At 43.1% G+C, this 17,945-nt stretch overlaps 1 protein-coding gene and 1 long non-coding RNA gene across 8 annotated transcripts in view; one reads left to right on the top strand and one right to left on the bottom strand.

The window, feature by feature from the left end:
* The window catches only part of LOC310835303, a 481,690-nt gene that overhangs the window by 279,596 nt on the left and 184,149 nt on the right, over positions 1–17,945 (top strand). The gene's annotated exons all lie outside the window — the stretch shown is intronic.
* KANK1 (KN motif and ankyrin repeat domains 1) overlaps positions 11,490–17,945 on the bottom strand; it is a 126,140-nt gene continuing 119,684 nt past the window's right edge. For all 7 annotated transcript variants that reach the window (XM_083718382.1, XM_083718384.1, XM_083718383.1 and 4 more), the window contains 3 exons: positions 15,506–15,706; positions 14,695–14,793; positions 11,490–12,869 (listed from right to left, as the gene is read on the bottom strand). In XM_083718382.1, coding sequence (XP_083574508.1) covers positions 12,804–12,869; positions 14,695–14,793; positions 15,506–15,706 — 366 coding nt within the window. In that variant the 3' untranslated portion in view covers positions 11,490–12,803. The remainder of the gene's footprint in view (positions 12,870–14,694; positions 14,794–15,505; positions 15,707–17,945) is intronic.

The raw sequence follows: 17,945 nt of genomic DNA, 5'->3' as shown, positions 1-17,945 counted from the left end.
GGGACACCTGGCAATGAATATTACCACCCAGAGGGGTTTAGCCTGCAATTGCACTGAAGGGGGCACCATCCTTTCTTGGGGAAAGCAGGGCATCCTGGGATCAATTCCGGGGAAATAGGGGCACTTGGAGGGTCTGTGATTCATTTCTGCCCTGGCTTAACCCTGGTCTATGTTTTTGGCTCTTGAGCATCGCTGCCTCGGAAATCTTGCGCAGGTGAACCAGCAATGCCATTTGCCTAATTAAATCTATTTGTATTCATGTGTTTTCATTTCCTTGCTTTTTCTTTTTTTAAAAATATTTTTTATTAATTTTCCATTTAAACATATGTAAATCACATCATTATTAACCACTTGTTTGGCTCTTTAGAGCCTGTCGCCTTCCTTCCCTCCCACCTCTTGGCTTTCAAAACTAACCTTCATCTCTCTCTCTCTCTCTCTCTCTCTCTCTCTCTCTCTCTCTCTCACACACACACACACACACACACACACACATTTATACACCATATTTTTTGCTCTATAAGACACACCAGACCACAAGACGCACCTAGTTTTTGGAGGAGGAAAACAAGAAGAAAAAAATTCTGAATCTCAGATGCTAGAACAGCAAGAGGGATCGCTGCGCAGTGAAAGCAGCGATCCCTCTTGCTGTTCTGGCTTCTGTGATAGCTGCGCAGCCTGCATCCACTCCATAAGACGCACACACATTTCCCCTTACTTTTTAGGAGGGAAAAAGTGAATGTTATAGAGCAAAAAATACGGTGTGTATATATATATATATATTTATTTGCTTTATATATATATATATATATATATATATGCAGGTTTTGGTGTCCTCGGGTGTCTTCCCGTGTAAAAGTTGGGGTGTCTAGGCGACGTTTCGACGAGGTCTCACTCGTCATCTTCAGGCTGGTGCTTTCGGCTTCTTGTTACTGGAACAGAGCGGGATCTCAATGTTTGAGTTCCTATAAATACTGTAGAGGGGGTGTGGTGTCTAGCCTCCAATGTTCTGGGCAGAGAGGAAGTTCCCAGGCTAGTGTGCCTTTTCTTCTTTTGTTCCTTAATTACTTGAGAGATACCTTGAGTGATTTCTTGAGTGATATCCTGAGTACCACTTAGGTGGGTCATTAGGTGTGGATTAGTTGCTAAAGTCTTTGTGTCTTGACCTCTTGAACTTTGTGAAGAGTTTTCTTGAGAAGATGGCTGTATTGCACTTAGTTGTGCTTTGGCTTGGCTTCGTGTATAGGGGCGAGCTGTGGTTTTGTGGCTTGTGTCAGCCAGATCTGTGTAGGGATTGCAGGGGGGTGCAGCATCCGGAGGTGCCACCATGGATTGGCTACTGGATGGTGTCAGTAATTCATCTGTGGAGAGGGTCTGGGTTTGGGTCTGGTGTGGTTGATTGGTGTTGGCGTTCTGTGTGCCTCTGGATCTGGTGTCAGTTTTTGTGGGGAGGGCTAATTTCCAGATGTCTGGCAAGCGGGATGTGTCGTCACGCTTGTTCATGTTGTGAGGGTGTTTCTCTATCTCGATGGCTTCCATGATTATTCTCTTGTGGTGATGTTCCGTGTTAAAGAGCAATTTGGAATCTGCAAAATTAATTTCGTGTCCTGTTTCTTTCATGTGTTGGAAAAGAGAGGAAGTTTTTTCTTCTTTTTTGACGGCATTCTTGTGTTCTGCGATACGTGCATTTATTCGTCTGTTTGTTTGTCCAATGTACGTGGCTGGGCAGACTTTGCAGGGTATTTCATAGATCCCTTGGTTTTCCAACTGGATTTTATCCTTGGGGTTTCTGAGGATATTGGCTATTTTTTGGTTGGTGCAAAAGGCTGTTTTGATATTGTGTTTATGGAGGATTTTGCTAATTTTATCTGTAGTGCCCTTGATATAAGGAAGGAGGGCCATGCCATTGTTTTCTTCTGTGTCTTGGTTTTTGGGGGGTGTTTCCTTTTGGATTAGCTTCGTAATCCTGTTTTGCTGGTATCCATTGGCAATTAACACATTTGAGAGATTCTGTAACTCAGTTGTCAAGTGGTCTTTGTCAGCCAGGCGTTTGGTTCTGGAGATGAGAGTCTTGGCTACGGAGTTTATTTGTGCAGGGTGGTGGTGTGATTGTGCATGTAAGTAGCGGTTGGTGTGTGTTTTTTTCTATACACGAAGCCAAGCCAAAGCACAACTAAGTGCAATACAGCCATCTTCTCAAGAAAACTCTTCACAAAGTTCAAGAGGTCAAGACACAAAGACTTTAGCAACTAATCCACACCTAATGACCCACCTAAGTGGTACTCAGGATATCACTCAAGAAATCACTCAAGGTATCTCTCAAGTAATTAAGGAACAAAAGAAGAAAAGGCACACTAGCCTGGGAACTTCCTCTCTGCCCAGAACATTGGAGGCTAGACACCACACCCCCTCTACAGTATTTATAGGAACTCAAACATTGAGATCCCGCTCTGTTCCAGTAACAAGAAGCCGAAAGCACCAGCCTGAAGATGACGAGTGAGACCTCGTCGAAACGTCGCCTAGACACCCCAACTTTTACACGGGAAGACACCCGAGGACACCAAAACCTGCATTCCTGTACCCGTGAAAATCTACGAAAGCATATATATATATATATATATGTTTTTTTAACATATCATTTTCAACAGTAATTAAACATACTTTTACATCTTATTCAAATTTTTGACTTCCATCAATCCTGTCTGAAAATTTTCCAATCTAATCTCTCAGTATGCATTTCTTATTTTCCATATTACCGTACATTTCAAACTCATAACGAATATCTCTATCTTTTTCTGCTTTGTAACACTTCATATATTTCTCCTTACAAAACTTCTTGTAGTCCTACTAGCGTAATTTGTTGATTACAGTTGCTCTTCAAATAATTCATATACTTCTTCCAATCTCCTGTAAATCTCTGGTTCCGCAGGTTTTGAATCCTTCCTGTCATTTTGTCCAATTCTACATAGTCCATTAATTTCGTCTGCCATTCTTCTTTTGTTGGAATTTCTTCTTGTTTCCATTTCTGGGCTAACAATACTCTTGCCGCAGTTGTTGCGTATAAAAACAATTTAACATCTTGCCTATTAATGTCCTGACCTATAATACCAAGTAAAAATGCTTCTGGTTTTTTTTTAAAAAACAAAAAACAAAACTAACCTTCATATCACAGCATTTTATATATTTTCCAGTTCTAATATAATTCATTCCTAAATACCTCAAAATTTAAATAAATATAGAAAGGTAGAAAATTTCTCATTACAAGGCTCCAGATAAACCTACTAGTGCTGTTAAATGCTTACAACGATCTTTCAAATGTTGTATAAATTTACTCCAGTCTTTTTGGAATACTTGATCGTCACTTATTTGCTTTTTCATGCCGGACTCTCCAAGTGACGTCACACGCATGCGCAGAAGCGGCAAATCACGACCCGTGCACCCGCAGACGCGGGTTGCGTTCTGCTCAAGTTGCGAACGGGTCTCCAGAAAGGATCCCGTTCGCAACCAGAGGTACCACTGTATAAATATGTATCAGAGCGCCATCTGTGTCAGAGATCTTATGCCCACTAACAACTAATTGCATGAAGGTGACTCTAAAAGACTTTCAGAGGATACCCAAGAAGAAAGACTTCGGTTTGTTGTTTGTTTGGTTATCATTTGTTAAATGTCTATTCTGTCCTTCATCCTTAGATCACAGGGCAGTTTGCAATGCAAAAACACAAAAATGTATAGCCTAATAAAAAAAATACCCCACAGAGATCATTTAATTAGCCAAAGGCCTGGGATAAGAGGAATGCTGGGTCCTTTCCTGTCTTGCTGATCACACAGGGAGAGGAGCAGCCAGCCTATGGTGGTGTTTCTGCCAGATATCTCACCTTGAACTTGGTTTCTGAAACCAATGCTGCCAGAGGCCCAAAGTTCAACTAGGCACAAATATTTATAATTGTTACAGGAGGATTTCTGTATCGCCGTATCATAAAAGAGCGGGGCAGTTTGCAACGTTAACATATAAAATTCCATTTAAAAAAATAATTAAGAAAAAGATCACTGCAGATGGTGACAGCAGCCACGAAATTAAAAGACGCCTGCTTCTTGGGAGAAAAGCAATGACAAACCTAGACAGCATCTTAAAAAGCAGAGACATCACCTTGCCAACAAAGGTCCGTATAGTTAAAGCTATGGTTTTCCCAGCAGTGATGTATGGAAGTGAGAGCTGGACCATCAAGAAGGCTGATCGCCAAAGAATTGATGCTTTTGAATTATGATGCTGGAGGAGACTCTTGAGAGTCCCATGGACTGCAAGAAGATCAAACCTATCCATTCTGAAGAAAATCAGCCCTGAGTGCTCACTGGAAGGACAGATCCTGAAGCTGAGACTCCAATACTTTGGCCACCTCATGAGAAGAGAAGACTCCCTGGAAAAGACCCTGATGTTGGGAAAGATGGAGGGTTCAAGGAGAAGGGGACGACAGAGGACGAGATGATTGGACAGTGTTCTCGAAGCTATCAGCATGAGTTTGACCAAACTGCGGGAGGCAGTGGAAGACAGGAGTGCCTGGCATGCTCTGGTCCATGCGGTCACGAAGAGTCAGACACGACTAAACGACTAAACAACAACAACAAAACAGCTGTAAAAGCCTGTTGGCACAAAAAGAGATGTCTAAAAGTCAAACATGAGGTTGGCAGGACCTAGTTTGGTGCTTTTCATACCATTGTCCTCCAATAAGAGAGATGGACGTTAGTTACTTCTTACACACACCCACACACACCCACACCCACACCCACACACACTTGGCGTAGCAATTCACAGGTAATGCACTCTAGCCAACCATGTGTCTGTAAGTGAAACACGCTCATATTAATTAATGATGCTTTGCTTTCCATATGCATCATTAATACCCTGTTTTTGATAGATCCTACCAGCAGGAGTCTCCCTTCTCCTTGGGGAAATGGCTGCTGCTTCTGCAGGACATTAGTAGGTATAAACAGACAGAACAATCCCTGCTTGTGAGTTTCCCACAGACACCTGCTTGGCTGCCGTGAGAAAAGGCTGCTGGATATGATGGGTTTGATGGCCGAATCGTCCCTTTTCTTATTTTATTAAATTGTAGAGCTAAGAGATGCTGAACTGCATGTGATGCCAGAATAAGGTTACCAGATGCTTTTCAAAGAATCTGGGGTCACTTTTTTTTTTTAAAGAGAAAAAAAAGTTATTTAAAAATATATATTAAGAAGTAATATCTTCTCTTCTGTGGTCTCCTCTGTCGCACGGCCTTCCTCTGGGCCCCAGCCTGCTCTCCTGGAGCACTAGCCGCAGTGGAGTGGGTTCAGGTCGGACCTGGGCTCAACCATGCATCCTTGCCCTCCCAGAGCTCTCCTGAGAGCCAGTGTGGTGTAGTGGTTAAGAGCGGTGGACTTGTAATCTGGTGAACCGGGTTCGCTTCCCCGCTCCTCCACATGCAGCTGCTGGGTGACCTTGGGCTAGTCACACTTCTCTGAAGTCTCTCAGCCCCACTCACCTCACAGAGTGTTTGTTCTGGGGGAGGAAGGGAAAGGAGATTGTTAGCCACTTTGAGATTCCTTTGGGTAGCGATAAAGCGGAATATCAAATCCAAACTCTTCTTCTTCTACCTCTCTTCTTCAGTGGCAGCAGCAGCAGCGTGGCAAGGTCAGGACTCCCCTCTTTTTTCTCCTTCCTCTTCCTTCTCCTCCTCCCTGCGTCAGCTCTGGGGTTTTTCTGGCCCAGCAGTGCCGCTGGGCAGGTGGCCGGGCACTCTCACACATCAGCTCGATTGGGGTGGTGGGGGTGGTGGCCAGCGGTTCCCCCAGTTGACGCGCCGGGCGTCCCCGGTTCCAGTGGCGTACCGTGGGGGGGTGCAGGGGGGGCCCGGCCGCACCGGCCGCAACATCTGGGGGTTAGGGTTAGGGGGCGCAAATCCATGCGTTAGGGGGCACAAATCCACGGGTTAGGGGGCGCAAATTACTTGCCTTGCCCCGGGTGCTGACAACCCACGCTACGCCACTGCCCGGTTCCCCTTTGGCAGTGGCAGCGGCAGTGGCAGTTTCAACAGCCCGGAGCCGGCCTGGTAGCACAGTTGGCTCTGGCTAGCTTCAGGAGTTGTTCACTGCTGTGGCGCCTGCCATTTTGCCTCACCAGAAGTCCCCATATGATGTGTCTTGTGCCGTTGAACCAATCACGCAACATTCATTCCCTACTTATAAATCTACAACACTTAAAATATAAATCCGGGGACATTAAATGAAATCCAGGGACATTCCGCGGACGGACTCCCTCAGTGCGAGAAGTAAAGCTACAGGGAACCAGGCAGAGGGCCTTCTTGGTAGTGGCGCCCACCCTGTGGAACGCCCTTCCACCAGATGTCAAGGAGATAAACAACTACCTGACATTCAGAAGACATCTGAAGGCAGCCCTGTTCAGGGAAGTTTTTAATGTGTGACATCTTAATGCATTTTTGGTCTTTGTGGAAGCCGCCCAGAGTGGCTGGAGAAACCCAGCCAGATGGGCGGGGTACAAATAAATAATAATAATAATAACGGGGACATCTGGTAACCATATGCCAGAACATTCCTGTTTTCCAGTAATACAAGTTCAGTGATAACCTTTTGGGAAATCTTTTAGCAATACACTATGCATAACCTGAGACTATTTTCTCAAATTCAGCGCTGTGCCATTCAAGAGAGACATGTGGTATAAAACCCTCGGTTGCTCGATAAATTTTTAGCCAGGTTTGAGATATTTGATTATATAGTGTGTGTGAATATATACTTTCCATAGCACTTTTCAGGATATATAGAACGCCACAATCTCTTCTCTACAGATATTCTCACAACAACCCTTCGAAGTAGGCTAGGCAGATGTGCTGTCCTGCACAGGGTAACCCCCTGGGAGCCTCGTAATTGTGCAGTGACTTGAAGCTGGGAATCTAGCCAGCTCTTCTGTCCACTGAGTGACACTGCTTGCCCACTGAATGATGAATCCAGTATCTTTCACAGAACTGTCGAGTTGGAAGGGACCGCGAGGGTCATCTAGTCTCAACCCCCTGCAACAAAGCAGTCTCAAAAACACAGCCTATTTCAGTTGACTAGCAAACTCAGAGGAAACTCAAAGCAAAAATTTGTGGAAAAATGGGATGGTTATAGAAGATATGTTCAAAAAAACAATAATAGTTTTGACTCCGTGCTAGCATTTGAGTGACAAAGGAAGTAAAAGGAGGTGGATAACAATTAAGGATTTATTATGTCTTCTGAATGTATTGGAAAATTTATATAGAAAGGTTTATTGTTTTGAGTACATTCAATTGTAAAATAAAACCTATGAGAAGGGACTTGACAGGAAGTCAAAACTGAAATGGAAGAAAAGATTTTGTAAGATAAAAGGGGGAAAATATTTATTTTCATTATTATTATTATTATTATTTTCTGTTTGTGTGTGGGTGGGTGTTTTGTATGAAATGTTTGGGAGGAAATAAGATGGTAAATAACAAATAACAAACAAAATACTGATGTATTTAATCTTAATTTCTCAATTATATTTTGTAGTAGTATGGTTGTAATGTTTTTTGTAACATAAAATCATTCAATAAAATTTTTTTTTAAAAAAAAAAAACAACACAGCCCAATTGGCACCACTGTATTTGAATGACAGTTATTTACAACTGGGAGAACGTACTAGCTTCCTAAGTCAGATGTAAAATTCTACACACACAATTTGTCATTTAAATGTTGTAAGGAAATGAAAAAATTCCTGAATCCTCTCATCTGCTCTGATATTTGGAGATTACCATGAGATTTTTTGTGCCTGTACCAACTGGTCAATTAAAAAAACATATATATACTGCTGACTGCTCCTGTGGGTATTCTGCTGTGATAACCAAGAGAGTTATGTCCCGCCATTGGCTTTATAAAATTTGATACTTTTCTAAAATGTAAATTTCTTTAAGAACACAGACTGCTCCTGCAAGTCCTCTTTTGGAAGGCAGACTTAAGAACTGCAGTTCATTCATACCTACTTTATAGACCCTCAAGGGGGCTGTTGTGACCACAGCCCAAAGTAAAAATTGAATTGGGGTGGGAGAGAAGCTGGAGATCTGTGGTCCACCACCTGGGCTTCAGGTCCTCTTAATGATGCCACTGCTGTGTGAGCTTCAAGAGAAACCATCAAAATTGCAACAAGACCTGAGAATTGTTCTGAATTTCAAAATCAGAGGGGATGTGTGTGGCCGGGCAGAAAGCTTTGGTATATGCGTACATTCATGTGAGCTGCTCCAGATCAGATAGTCAGATAGCTTATATTTCAATCGAGTCCTACTGCTTTTCTGACCGCAACACTGGGGTGTGCCCCTCCATTTTAAAATAGTTATCTGGCAAACCTTGTTAGTTCAGCAAGTGGGCTGTATCTCTTACATCTGATGACTAGGCAGGCCTGTGGTCAAGTAAGGTCTCTGCCTTATAATCTGCAATAACCATGCTTTTTATATTGCCAGTGGGCTTGAAAATTGCTGCCATGCTAAATAAGCAAACAGGCCACCATATGATTAGCAATTTCCTTATGGCAGGAAGCTCAGCTAAGTGGGTTCTGGCCACAAACCTATTCTAAATAAAACTACTCTTCCCAGTAAAACGGAAAATAGAAAGCTGGTTCTGTTACAGATACTCATGCACCTGTTTAGCTCGAGGGCAATCAGGAAAGCTATACCTTCAAGTAATCTTAACCGGCTTTGAGGGGCTAGTTTGACATTCTTCCTCCCTTAACACACAATGACTCCAAGTGTGGGGTGGATACAGCGAGTCTTTTACCATAGAATAGCTACCATAGTGTGCATGCAACAGCCTGCCTTGCCAAAATGACTGGAAGAATCTGACCACTTCCTCACATTCCCAACCATGAAGGCCACACTCATCATGAATAATAATAGTTTATAGAGGTCCCGGGCCCTAAGGAAGTCAGATTATCCTCCACCAGGGCCGGGGCCTTCTCAGCGATGACTCCAACCTGGTGGAATGCTCTGTCCCATGAGACCAGGGCCCTGCAGGATTTAACTTCTTTCCGCAGGGCCATAGCTGTCAACTTACAGATTTGAAAATAAGGGACCAGCAGCCTCGAAAATAAGGGATCAGCAGCCAAAATAAAGGATTTTGCGGGCACAGGTATGTTCAGCTTCTGAGCCCCTCGAGCCAAAGGCAGAAAGCCCAGCCAGCAGCCAAACGAAGCCTCAAGCGGTGGTTCCCACAGCGCAGCAACCTGGCAAAGGGGATGCAGCAAGGAATACTACGGTCACCTCTCTGCTGGGAAGCGCTGAGCAAAGGCAAGTCTCCAGGCAACGCAGCCGATTTGATCGGCACAAGGCATGCAAGCTCCACCCCCCCAGACGTTCTTAGACTCCTTATTGGGTGAGCAACGCAGCCAAGCAACACAGTTGGAGCCTTCCTCCTCCCTGGCAGGCAGGCAGGGAGGGAGAGGAGATGCTGCCTTTGAAACCCGGGAAATTTAAGGGACATCACCAATAAGGGACAATAAGGGAGCCTGGTTTTCTGAACTGGGAAGGGTGGGGTATAAATAAAAATTTATTATTTATTATTATTATTATCACGTGGCAGGGCATGTCAGCAACCAGCTAAACCCGCTCACTGGGTTTAATGCCCTCCAACTGTCGCTGAGCTGTGGCTCCTACAATCTCTGACTGTTGGCCATGTTAGCTGGGGCCAATAAGAGTTGGCTCCCACCATGTCCAGAGGGCCGCAGGTTTCAAGGGCTAAAATGACCCTCACTGCATTCTGAGAAAACTTTTGCTGCTTTCTTGGACAAAGGAATTTCTCCCGGAATCTTGTTTGCTGATACTGGCCTTCTTTCCTGCTACTTAGTAGCAAGCATTTCGCTTTGCCTTCTCTTGCAAACATTCGGTAAGATTACAGAATTGCTTCGATAGCTTAATGCCTGTAAGATTTCTGTGATCAAGTCTCTCCTCTTTCTTTGCTACTAAGTTGGGAATTCACACATTTCTATTTTTTGTAAAATGTTACACGTAAGTTTTTCTTTTTTTAAAAAAATATTTTTTATTGATTTTCCAATAAAAAAGATCCAGTTGATATATCCAATCATAACACTTCAATTAAAATAAAAAACTAAAATAAAAAGAGCAAATTATAGTCCAAATTGTATTTATTAATTTTTCGGAGTTCCCTGGAAGTTTTTCTACTGCAGAAGGCAGGTCTTTCTGCTGCCTGCGGTTGCCTTAAGGGCTGAGCTCATAATTTTTGTTTTCGACAATTGTTGTGGCATTTCCCCAGTAGCAGCATCTCCTACAGCCAATGTTCAGGAATGTTTTAACAAACCAGAAATAAGGGAAGGTATAAGCAGCACCCGGCATGTCACACAGCAGCCAGTTTACAAATATGCCTGGCAGTATTTGGGGCTGTTTTATACTCTCCCCAAGGCTCTCTTGTTCTGCTGACATAACTGTAGGCTTGGTGTCCTGTGTCTTGTATTTTTAAAAACTGCTGCTGAGTACCGGTATTTTATTTCAGGGTTAGGCCTTTTGCCATTATCTTTTTAAACAACCAAATCATGGTACTTATTATATCTGCCTAGAAAAGTTTTGGATAAAAGTGTAGCGGCCAGTTCTATTACAAGGAAAAGAGCTAAGCTGGAAATCATCATTTTATGACTATTTCTTTTCATTACCCCTTAGATGACAGATATTTATTTATTTGCTTCAGTATTTTAGGTTGTATCTTCAGTGACACTGATAAATACAGTGGTACCTCGGGTTAAGTACTTAAATTTGTTCCGGAGGTCCGTTTTTAAGCTGAAACTGTTCTTAACCTGAAGCACCACTTCAGCTAATGGGGCCTCCTGCTGCTGCCGCACCGCTGGAGCCCGATTTCTGTTCTTATCCTGAAGCAAAGTTCTTAACCTGAAGCACTATTTCTGGGTTAAAACAAAAAAATTCCTTCCAGTAGCACCTTAAAGACCAACTAAGTCAGTTCTTGGTATGAGCTTTCGTGTGCATGCACACTTCTTCAGATACTATTCAGATACTATTTCTGGGTTAGTGGAGTCTGTAATCTGAAGCGTATGTAAACTGAAGCGTATGTAACCCGAGGTACCACTGTAATACAAAAACAGCCATCACTTTTGAGTACCATTTCTGCCCTGCCCACAGTGGTGGTGCTCCTCTTTGCTTTGTGTTGAATTTTCACAAAGCCGTGAAAATATGTTCAGGCTGCTAAATGCACCTTAACATAGTGCAAAGCCAAACTTTTATTTTTAATCAGGTGTTAAATAAGCCCAGTTACGTCTTCAAGAAACTTCTTAGAAGATAAGTTTTATTTCATTCAAGTTCCCTTGCAATTCAAGTTTCCAGCTCTCAAGAGGTTAGTGTGCTATTAAAACACATGAAAAGCAAAGGGCGAGTAAAAAGCAGCCCCAAATCATTGCTTTTCCAATTCCATAAAACAACAAAAGTCAGGAATAAAATAGCATAAGGAAATTTTATTTTGAAAATATGGCAAGAGTCTAAGGCACTTCAAACATTAAAATGCACATGACTGAAGTGAACGTGACAGAAAAATAGCTTTCCATATATACGTGCCCAGAACTACCTTTGATTTCATTAGAAATGAACATATCATCCAATATATCTCAGGGATCATGTATATAACGGTTAATAAAATCTAGTTAACAACTGTGTAATGTATTATTTTAATTACAATGGAATAAAAAGTGTCAAAAACACTGACTTAATATTTGATATAAAAGCTATACAAATCGGCAGCAACAGTTTATTTAGCAAGTTTCAGACCCATCTTCCACTGTTAAGCCATCAACCCACCAGCTGAGATTCCAAAGAGCTGACAACATAATCAATTGCCACTTTTTTAAAAAATAAGCATGAACACACTCAAAACCGTTTTGGAATGACATTTATAATAAAAGAGTTCTTGCCAACAATTCCAACATTAGCAAATATAAATATCTGTAAAGAACATACCTTAAAAAAGCTAACAAGATTTGTCCAGAGGTGCATTAAGGGGGAGTACAGTCATAACTGAACAGATAGCTTAAAAACTGTACGCAAAGTAACAGAAGATATATTCTGCAGCAAAAACATCATACCATTTCCTAGAGGCTGAAAATGTGGGCTCTAGGAAGACTCAAAGGGCTACAGATGCCACGCAAAGGCTGCATGAAAATACCGTATTTTTCTGGGTATAACACGCCCCTGTGTATAAGACGCCTCCTATTTTTGGGGACTCCTAATTAAGAAAATGGTTGTTGACCTTTTTTTTTTTTGGAGAGGATTTCCCATAGTTGTTAAGGTTTTTTGGGGGGGATAGTGCCCTGATGCACTATCCATGTATAAGACACCCCCAAATTTTTAACATACTTTTTGAATAATAATAATAATAAAAAGCTCGTCTTATACACAGAAAAGTATGGTAGCTACGGCAATTATCCCGCTAACAGCATCCTTTGTGTCCAGCAACTTGCCCTGTCATCAGATACTTCCCTATACCTCACTGTAAACCTGTAAGATCCTGCACTGCCATGGGGAAGTCTGCCCATGGTCACGCTATGTACACGGATCCTAGGTGACTTTGTTAGGAAAGGTGCTATCCTGACTCTTCTTCCTGTTGACCCTTCTTTGTCTTTAGCTCCAGACGCTTGCTTTCAGTTTGCAGGTGAGCTCAGGCACAAGACGATTACATTCAATATCTGTCACTGTAAAACAGTAACCGCTAGCAGCTTGGGAGAGGTGACATGAGAGTTTACAGATACATGTGCATTAGCAATCAAATGTGCCTCTATGTGTAGGACCAGGAGATGGCTTTCTTCCAAGCCTCGGGGTGCCCTAGAAAAGAAAAAGGAGACGGCTGTTAAAGATGGGAAATAATTAACGTGGCCGTAGAAAGCCACTGACCCTAGTTTAAAGCTTACTGAATACTTTTATTGACTCAAAGATAGATGCAGCTCCACCAACTTCAGTACAGTTCTGAAGTGCCGGGTGTGATACCTAAGTAGCAGTCAAATACAACATTGTTTTCCTAGAGTGGATGTGTAGGGGAATGTTTGGTCCAGCCAGTCGAAAACTTCCTGTTTCCTCCTGGCTGGGACACACTTCCTTTGCATGTGACTAGAGGTGGGCATGACCTTACCTGTCCAGGTAACAAAAAGGACAAGGCACACAGCACTCTCTCTCTCTCTTTGACTTCCTCCGTCGTTGGAGCAGCTTTTTAGCAAGAGCCAACAGAGGACACTGGGATTATCTCCATATGGGATAGATCCACATGTATATACTTTGTAACTAAGTCTGCCTTCAGGGATCCAACTGTGAACTGAATGTGAGTAAACTTCTTTTATATACTTTACACAAGATTGTGGCATGTTTATTCTTTTAAGAGGGATATAAGGGAACTTACCAGGAACCTAATAGTGAGAGGTTTACACAAGCCTGCAACCAGATATCCACTGTGCGTTTAAAAGGGGAATGTAAAACTCTGCTAAGTAAAGGAACTTGCTAGCACAAGTTAGGAAAGATATTAATAAACAATATAGCCTCTCCTGTCTCCCTGAACATTCCCACATGAAGCAGTGAAAGAACATGGCTTTCATGAGACAGTGGCAACAGGACATTGTTTTTCGTTTGCAACCATCATAGCAGATATAAAGGAAAACAGCAAGAAACAGGAACAGTAGTGGATTTTTATAGCAAAAAGGGAGTATGAGTACCCTGGATGGGGAAAGTGACACAACCTCCACCCTGGAGACAAGACTATCCAACACTGGAGGATGGTGTGGGCATGTTAAGTATAATTGGTTTAATTCACTCAGAAATGGGAAAATGTCTGAGTATTAATGAAGGTTTAAAAAGGGAAATGGCTAAATGTGTATTGGCAACATTGGCTTTCTAAGTGGTTTCTGGGCTTCTTAATGGGTTGATAATTAGCTAACTGTTGTTTTCTGCTAGCTCTACACTGAATGTAACATTTGATCAGGTGACAAAGGTATTGAGTTGCAAATTTGCCATCTTGTAAGAGTGGTGGCCATTTTCTTTCTCTCAAACTCTGTGGAGTGAGGATGTAAATGAAGCTCTGCATATAAAAAGCCTAAGGCAGGCTGCAGGTTGCGGGGAGAGACAGATCTCTGCTTCTAGGTCTGTTTGGATTATTTCACATTTTCTAAGATGCTGAGCCTGTGCTGGACAGAACAAGACACGGTATGGATATTTTGGATGTATCATTTGAAGTTTTTGTTATGCTTTGAAGAAAGTTCTGCAAGTAAAAGTTGGAATAATATCTAATGGGCCTGGACAATGGTTTCTTCCAAAAGGAGTCAGTTCTTATGCTTCCAGTTGCTTCAAACTGCACAATATATTAGTACCTGCAATGGGGCACACCTTTATCATCAGTGTATCTTTTAATAAAGATCTTGTTCCAGCAACCATGGCAGAAAAATTCCAACCACCACAAGAAAAAAAAAATACTAAAATGAAGAATAGCAGCTACAGTGACACCAAGCAGAAGGCTAAAGTGGGAGAGAAATACCAAGATCACTACTGGTTAAGTTTCTAAACTTTGAGAGTCGGCACTGACTTGGACAAAGACTCAAAAATCCTTTTGCCAACCCTGACCACATAAACCAAAGAATTATGTGTGGAATGTAACCATGTAACTCACCGGGGACTGTGTTTTGGAAAAGTTCACGTGAGCATAGAGAAGAACAGCTATATCCTTGTGCCCTGCCTCCAGGGCTATCGAAAGTGCCGTACTGCCATCCTTAAAAGAGAGAGAGAAATAATGTGCATATGTCCATCTAGAACTTTCTTAAAAGTGCAACAGCCTTTGAATGTTGAAAGAGAGCAAAATGCAAGTCCTGTCATTCAGCCAGCCGAAACCATATGGAGTAAGTTTCAAAAACAATTATTACAATTGGCAAGATCTGTGTTTCTGTTTTGTGAGGCAATGCAATGGTCAGGGGGTCTTCTCAACGAGGGAGCAGGATTATTATAAGAACACTGGGACCACAAGAACACCAAGTAATTTGGTGACCATTTTAGGAAGCTGAACATTATATTGCCCAGAGGAAGAGAAATGGGGTGATAAAATGTTCATCAAATCTTAGAATTGGCTGTGATAGTTCCAGTTAAATTAACCACATTCTTAAATTTCAGACACTCCCAGAGGGCAGGTTTCTCTTTACGACTTTCCTACATGTGTAATCTTGACACAAAAACAAAAACCCCCACCGTTGTCAGAATCACAGGGTGCTATAATGCCTTATAAAGACTTCAAGATATAATGATACAGCCAGAGGTGCCAGCTTGCAAAGGCGATGGAGGGGGGTCGGATTCAGGGAGTTGGGGGTGGAGCTGAACATGGTGGCAATGCGGCTTCAATGGCCGGTGGCTCCTCCTCCTCCAGCCGCCACCAGCTGGGGGCTGACTTGACCCTCCTCCCCCTCCGCAGCAGGCCTCTGATGGCAACTCACATTATCCTCCAGCGTGCCGTTGCATCCTGGCTGAGCCAGCAGAAGTTTGACTATTTCCACGTGTCCGTGTTCGCTAGCGCACATCAAAGCTGTGGAGCCCTCGTCATCCTGGATGTTGACATCTGCGCCACAAGCCAGCAGAGCTTTCACCATATCTATTCGCCCATGGCTCACAGCAAGCATGAGAGCAGTTTGGCCAGCCTGCATGCAGGAGAACAAAAATGATACACGTTTCCTGGAGCACAGATTAGCATAGTGGAGTCATACCCAGATCAAACTTGGTCCAACTCCTCGAAAGATTCCATCAACAGTGTCTCCGAAACATTTTACACATCACTTGGGAAGAAAGGTGAACTAATGCCAGTGTACTGGAAGAAGCAAAGATCACCAGTGTCGAAGGAATGATTCTTCAACATCAACTTCGTTGGACTGGTCATGTTGGGTGCCTGATGATCGTCTTCCAAAGCAACTATTCTATTCCGAACTTTAAAATGGACAGCGTAATGCTGGTGGTCAACAAAGGAGGTTTAAAGACTCTCTCAAGGCAAATTTTAAAAAAATGTAGTATGAACACCAAAAATTGGGAAACACTGGCCTGCGAGTGCTCCAACTGGAGAACAGCCTTTACCAAAGGTGTCATGGGCTTTGAAGACGCTCAAACTCGGGATGAAAGGGAGAAACACACTAGGTGGAAGGCATGCATGGCAAATCCACACCGTGATCAACCCCTGCCTGGAAACTTGCCGTATTTTTCGCCCTATAGGACGCACTTTTCCCCTCCAAAAATGAAGGGGAAATGTGTGTGCATCCTATGGGGCAAATGCAGGCTTTCGCTGAAGCCTGGAGAGCGAGAGGGGTCGGTGCGCACCTACCCTTCTCGCTCTCCAGGCTTCAGGAAGCTCTCCCACCGCTTGCGGAGAGCTGCCTGCACCCAGAAGCCTGGGGGGCGAAGTCGCACAGCTTTCCCATGGCTTGCGGATAGCAGCCTGTTCTGGGGGCTGGGGTTGGGGGAAGCTCGGGCTTCCCCCACCCCAGCCCTGTGCTTGGGGGGAAAATAATTTTCCCCCTTATTCCGCCCCCTAAAAAAAACCTAGGTGCGTCCTATGGGCCGGTGCGCCCTATGGGACGAAAAATACGGTATGTCCCCACTGTGGAAGGACATGTGGATCCAGAATTGGCCTCCACAGTCACTTACGGACTCACTTTTAAAACCGTGTTTATGGAAGACAATCTCACTCTCTCACTCAGCTACGAGGGGAACTGTCCGTTATTATACAGTCTACAAAACAGAATACTGACGTCTATGCATCTATATACCCGGCTAATCCTCCTACAGGTGCCTTCTCACCTAGAGGTCTGTTCTGTACAGTGTTAGCACCAGGCCTTTAGGGGGGCAGCATGTCCTCTCCAGAACTCTCTCTTATTACAATATAACCATCTCTAATAACATCATCATTATCATCATCACTAGGGGGTTGGACTCGATGGCCCTTGTGGTCTCTTCCAACTCTATGATTCTATGATCATCATTTGTACCCCACCCACCTGACTGGGTTGCCTCAGTCACTCTGGGCAGCGTTTCAGCACCTGTTGAAGATGTTCCTTTTTCAACAAGGGAAGATTTTTTTATCCCAGTTGGTATATGTATTAGATGTGTAATTGTTTTAACTGTTTTTATATGTGCAAACTGACTGAAAGCTGGCTTCGCCCCACTGCAGATGATATTACACCTCTCTTCATTGTAAGTTACTGTAATAGACTCAGGTCTAGGGGAAAATGTTGACTGTGTATGTGTATATTATTTATTTATTTAGGACCTGTGTCCTATGAAGCAACTCAAAGTGACTTCACAATACGATCAAAACGTATATAAAACGATTGCACACATATTAAAAACAGTTAATACAATTGCAGATATAAAAACATCCATGTAGGCTCAACTTCAATAGTAGAAACACAAAAATGTGAAGCACAACACCCAAGCATGAAGTAATTTACTTATGTTTGCAGGTGGGGGGGGGGGGTAGTAATTTGCATTTAATGTTTACACCTTTTACCAAAATCCTATTAAAAATGCAAATGCATAGATCAAAAGAGGGTCTGGTTGGGATCTGGCATTTTGCATTACTCACAGAATTTACTAGTAATGGGTTAGAATGGGCAGCAACCAGCATTGCACAAAGGGACTCCCACTCCCACAATGGGATTTCCCCTCCCCCCTTGCAGCCCCCCCCCTTGCACCCACCAAAATCTGCTGTGGGGCTACAAAGATAATTGGGTGCACTCTTCGTACCTTGGAGCAAATCTATGCTTCCAGGTGCCATAAGAAAGCTGCAGAGATAGCGCAGGATAGTGCGCACCCCGGAAATTATCTCTTTCAGCTTCTGCCTTCTGGAAGAGGGTACAGGGTTATAAGGACTAGCCGCCTGAGAAAAAGTTT

This window comes from Podarcis gaigeae (assembly GCF_964106915.1).
Source record: "Podarcis gaigeae genome assembly, chromosome: 17".
NCBI lineage: Eukaryota > Metazoa > Chordata > Lepidosauria > Squamata > Lacertidae > Podarcis > Podarcis gaigeae.
Note: the sequence above shows the minus strand (reverse complement) of the source record. Positions and strands in the feature narration are given on the sequence as shown.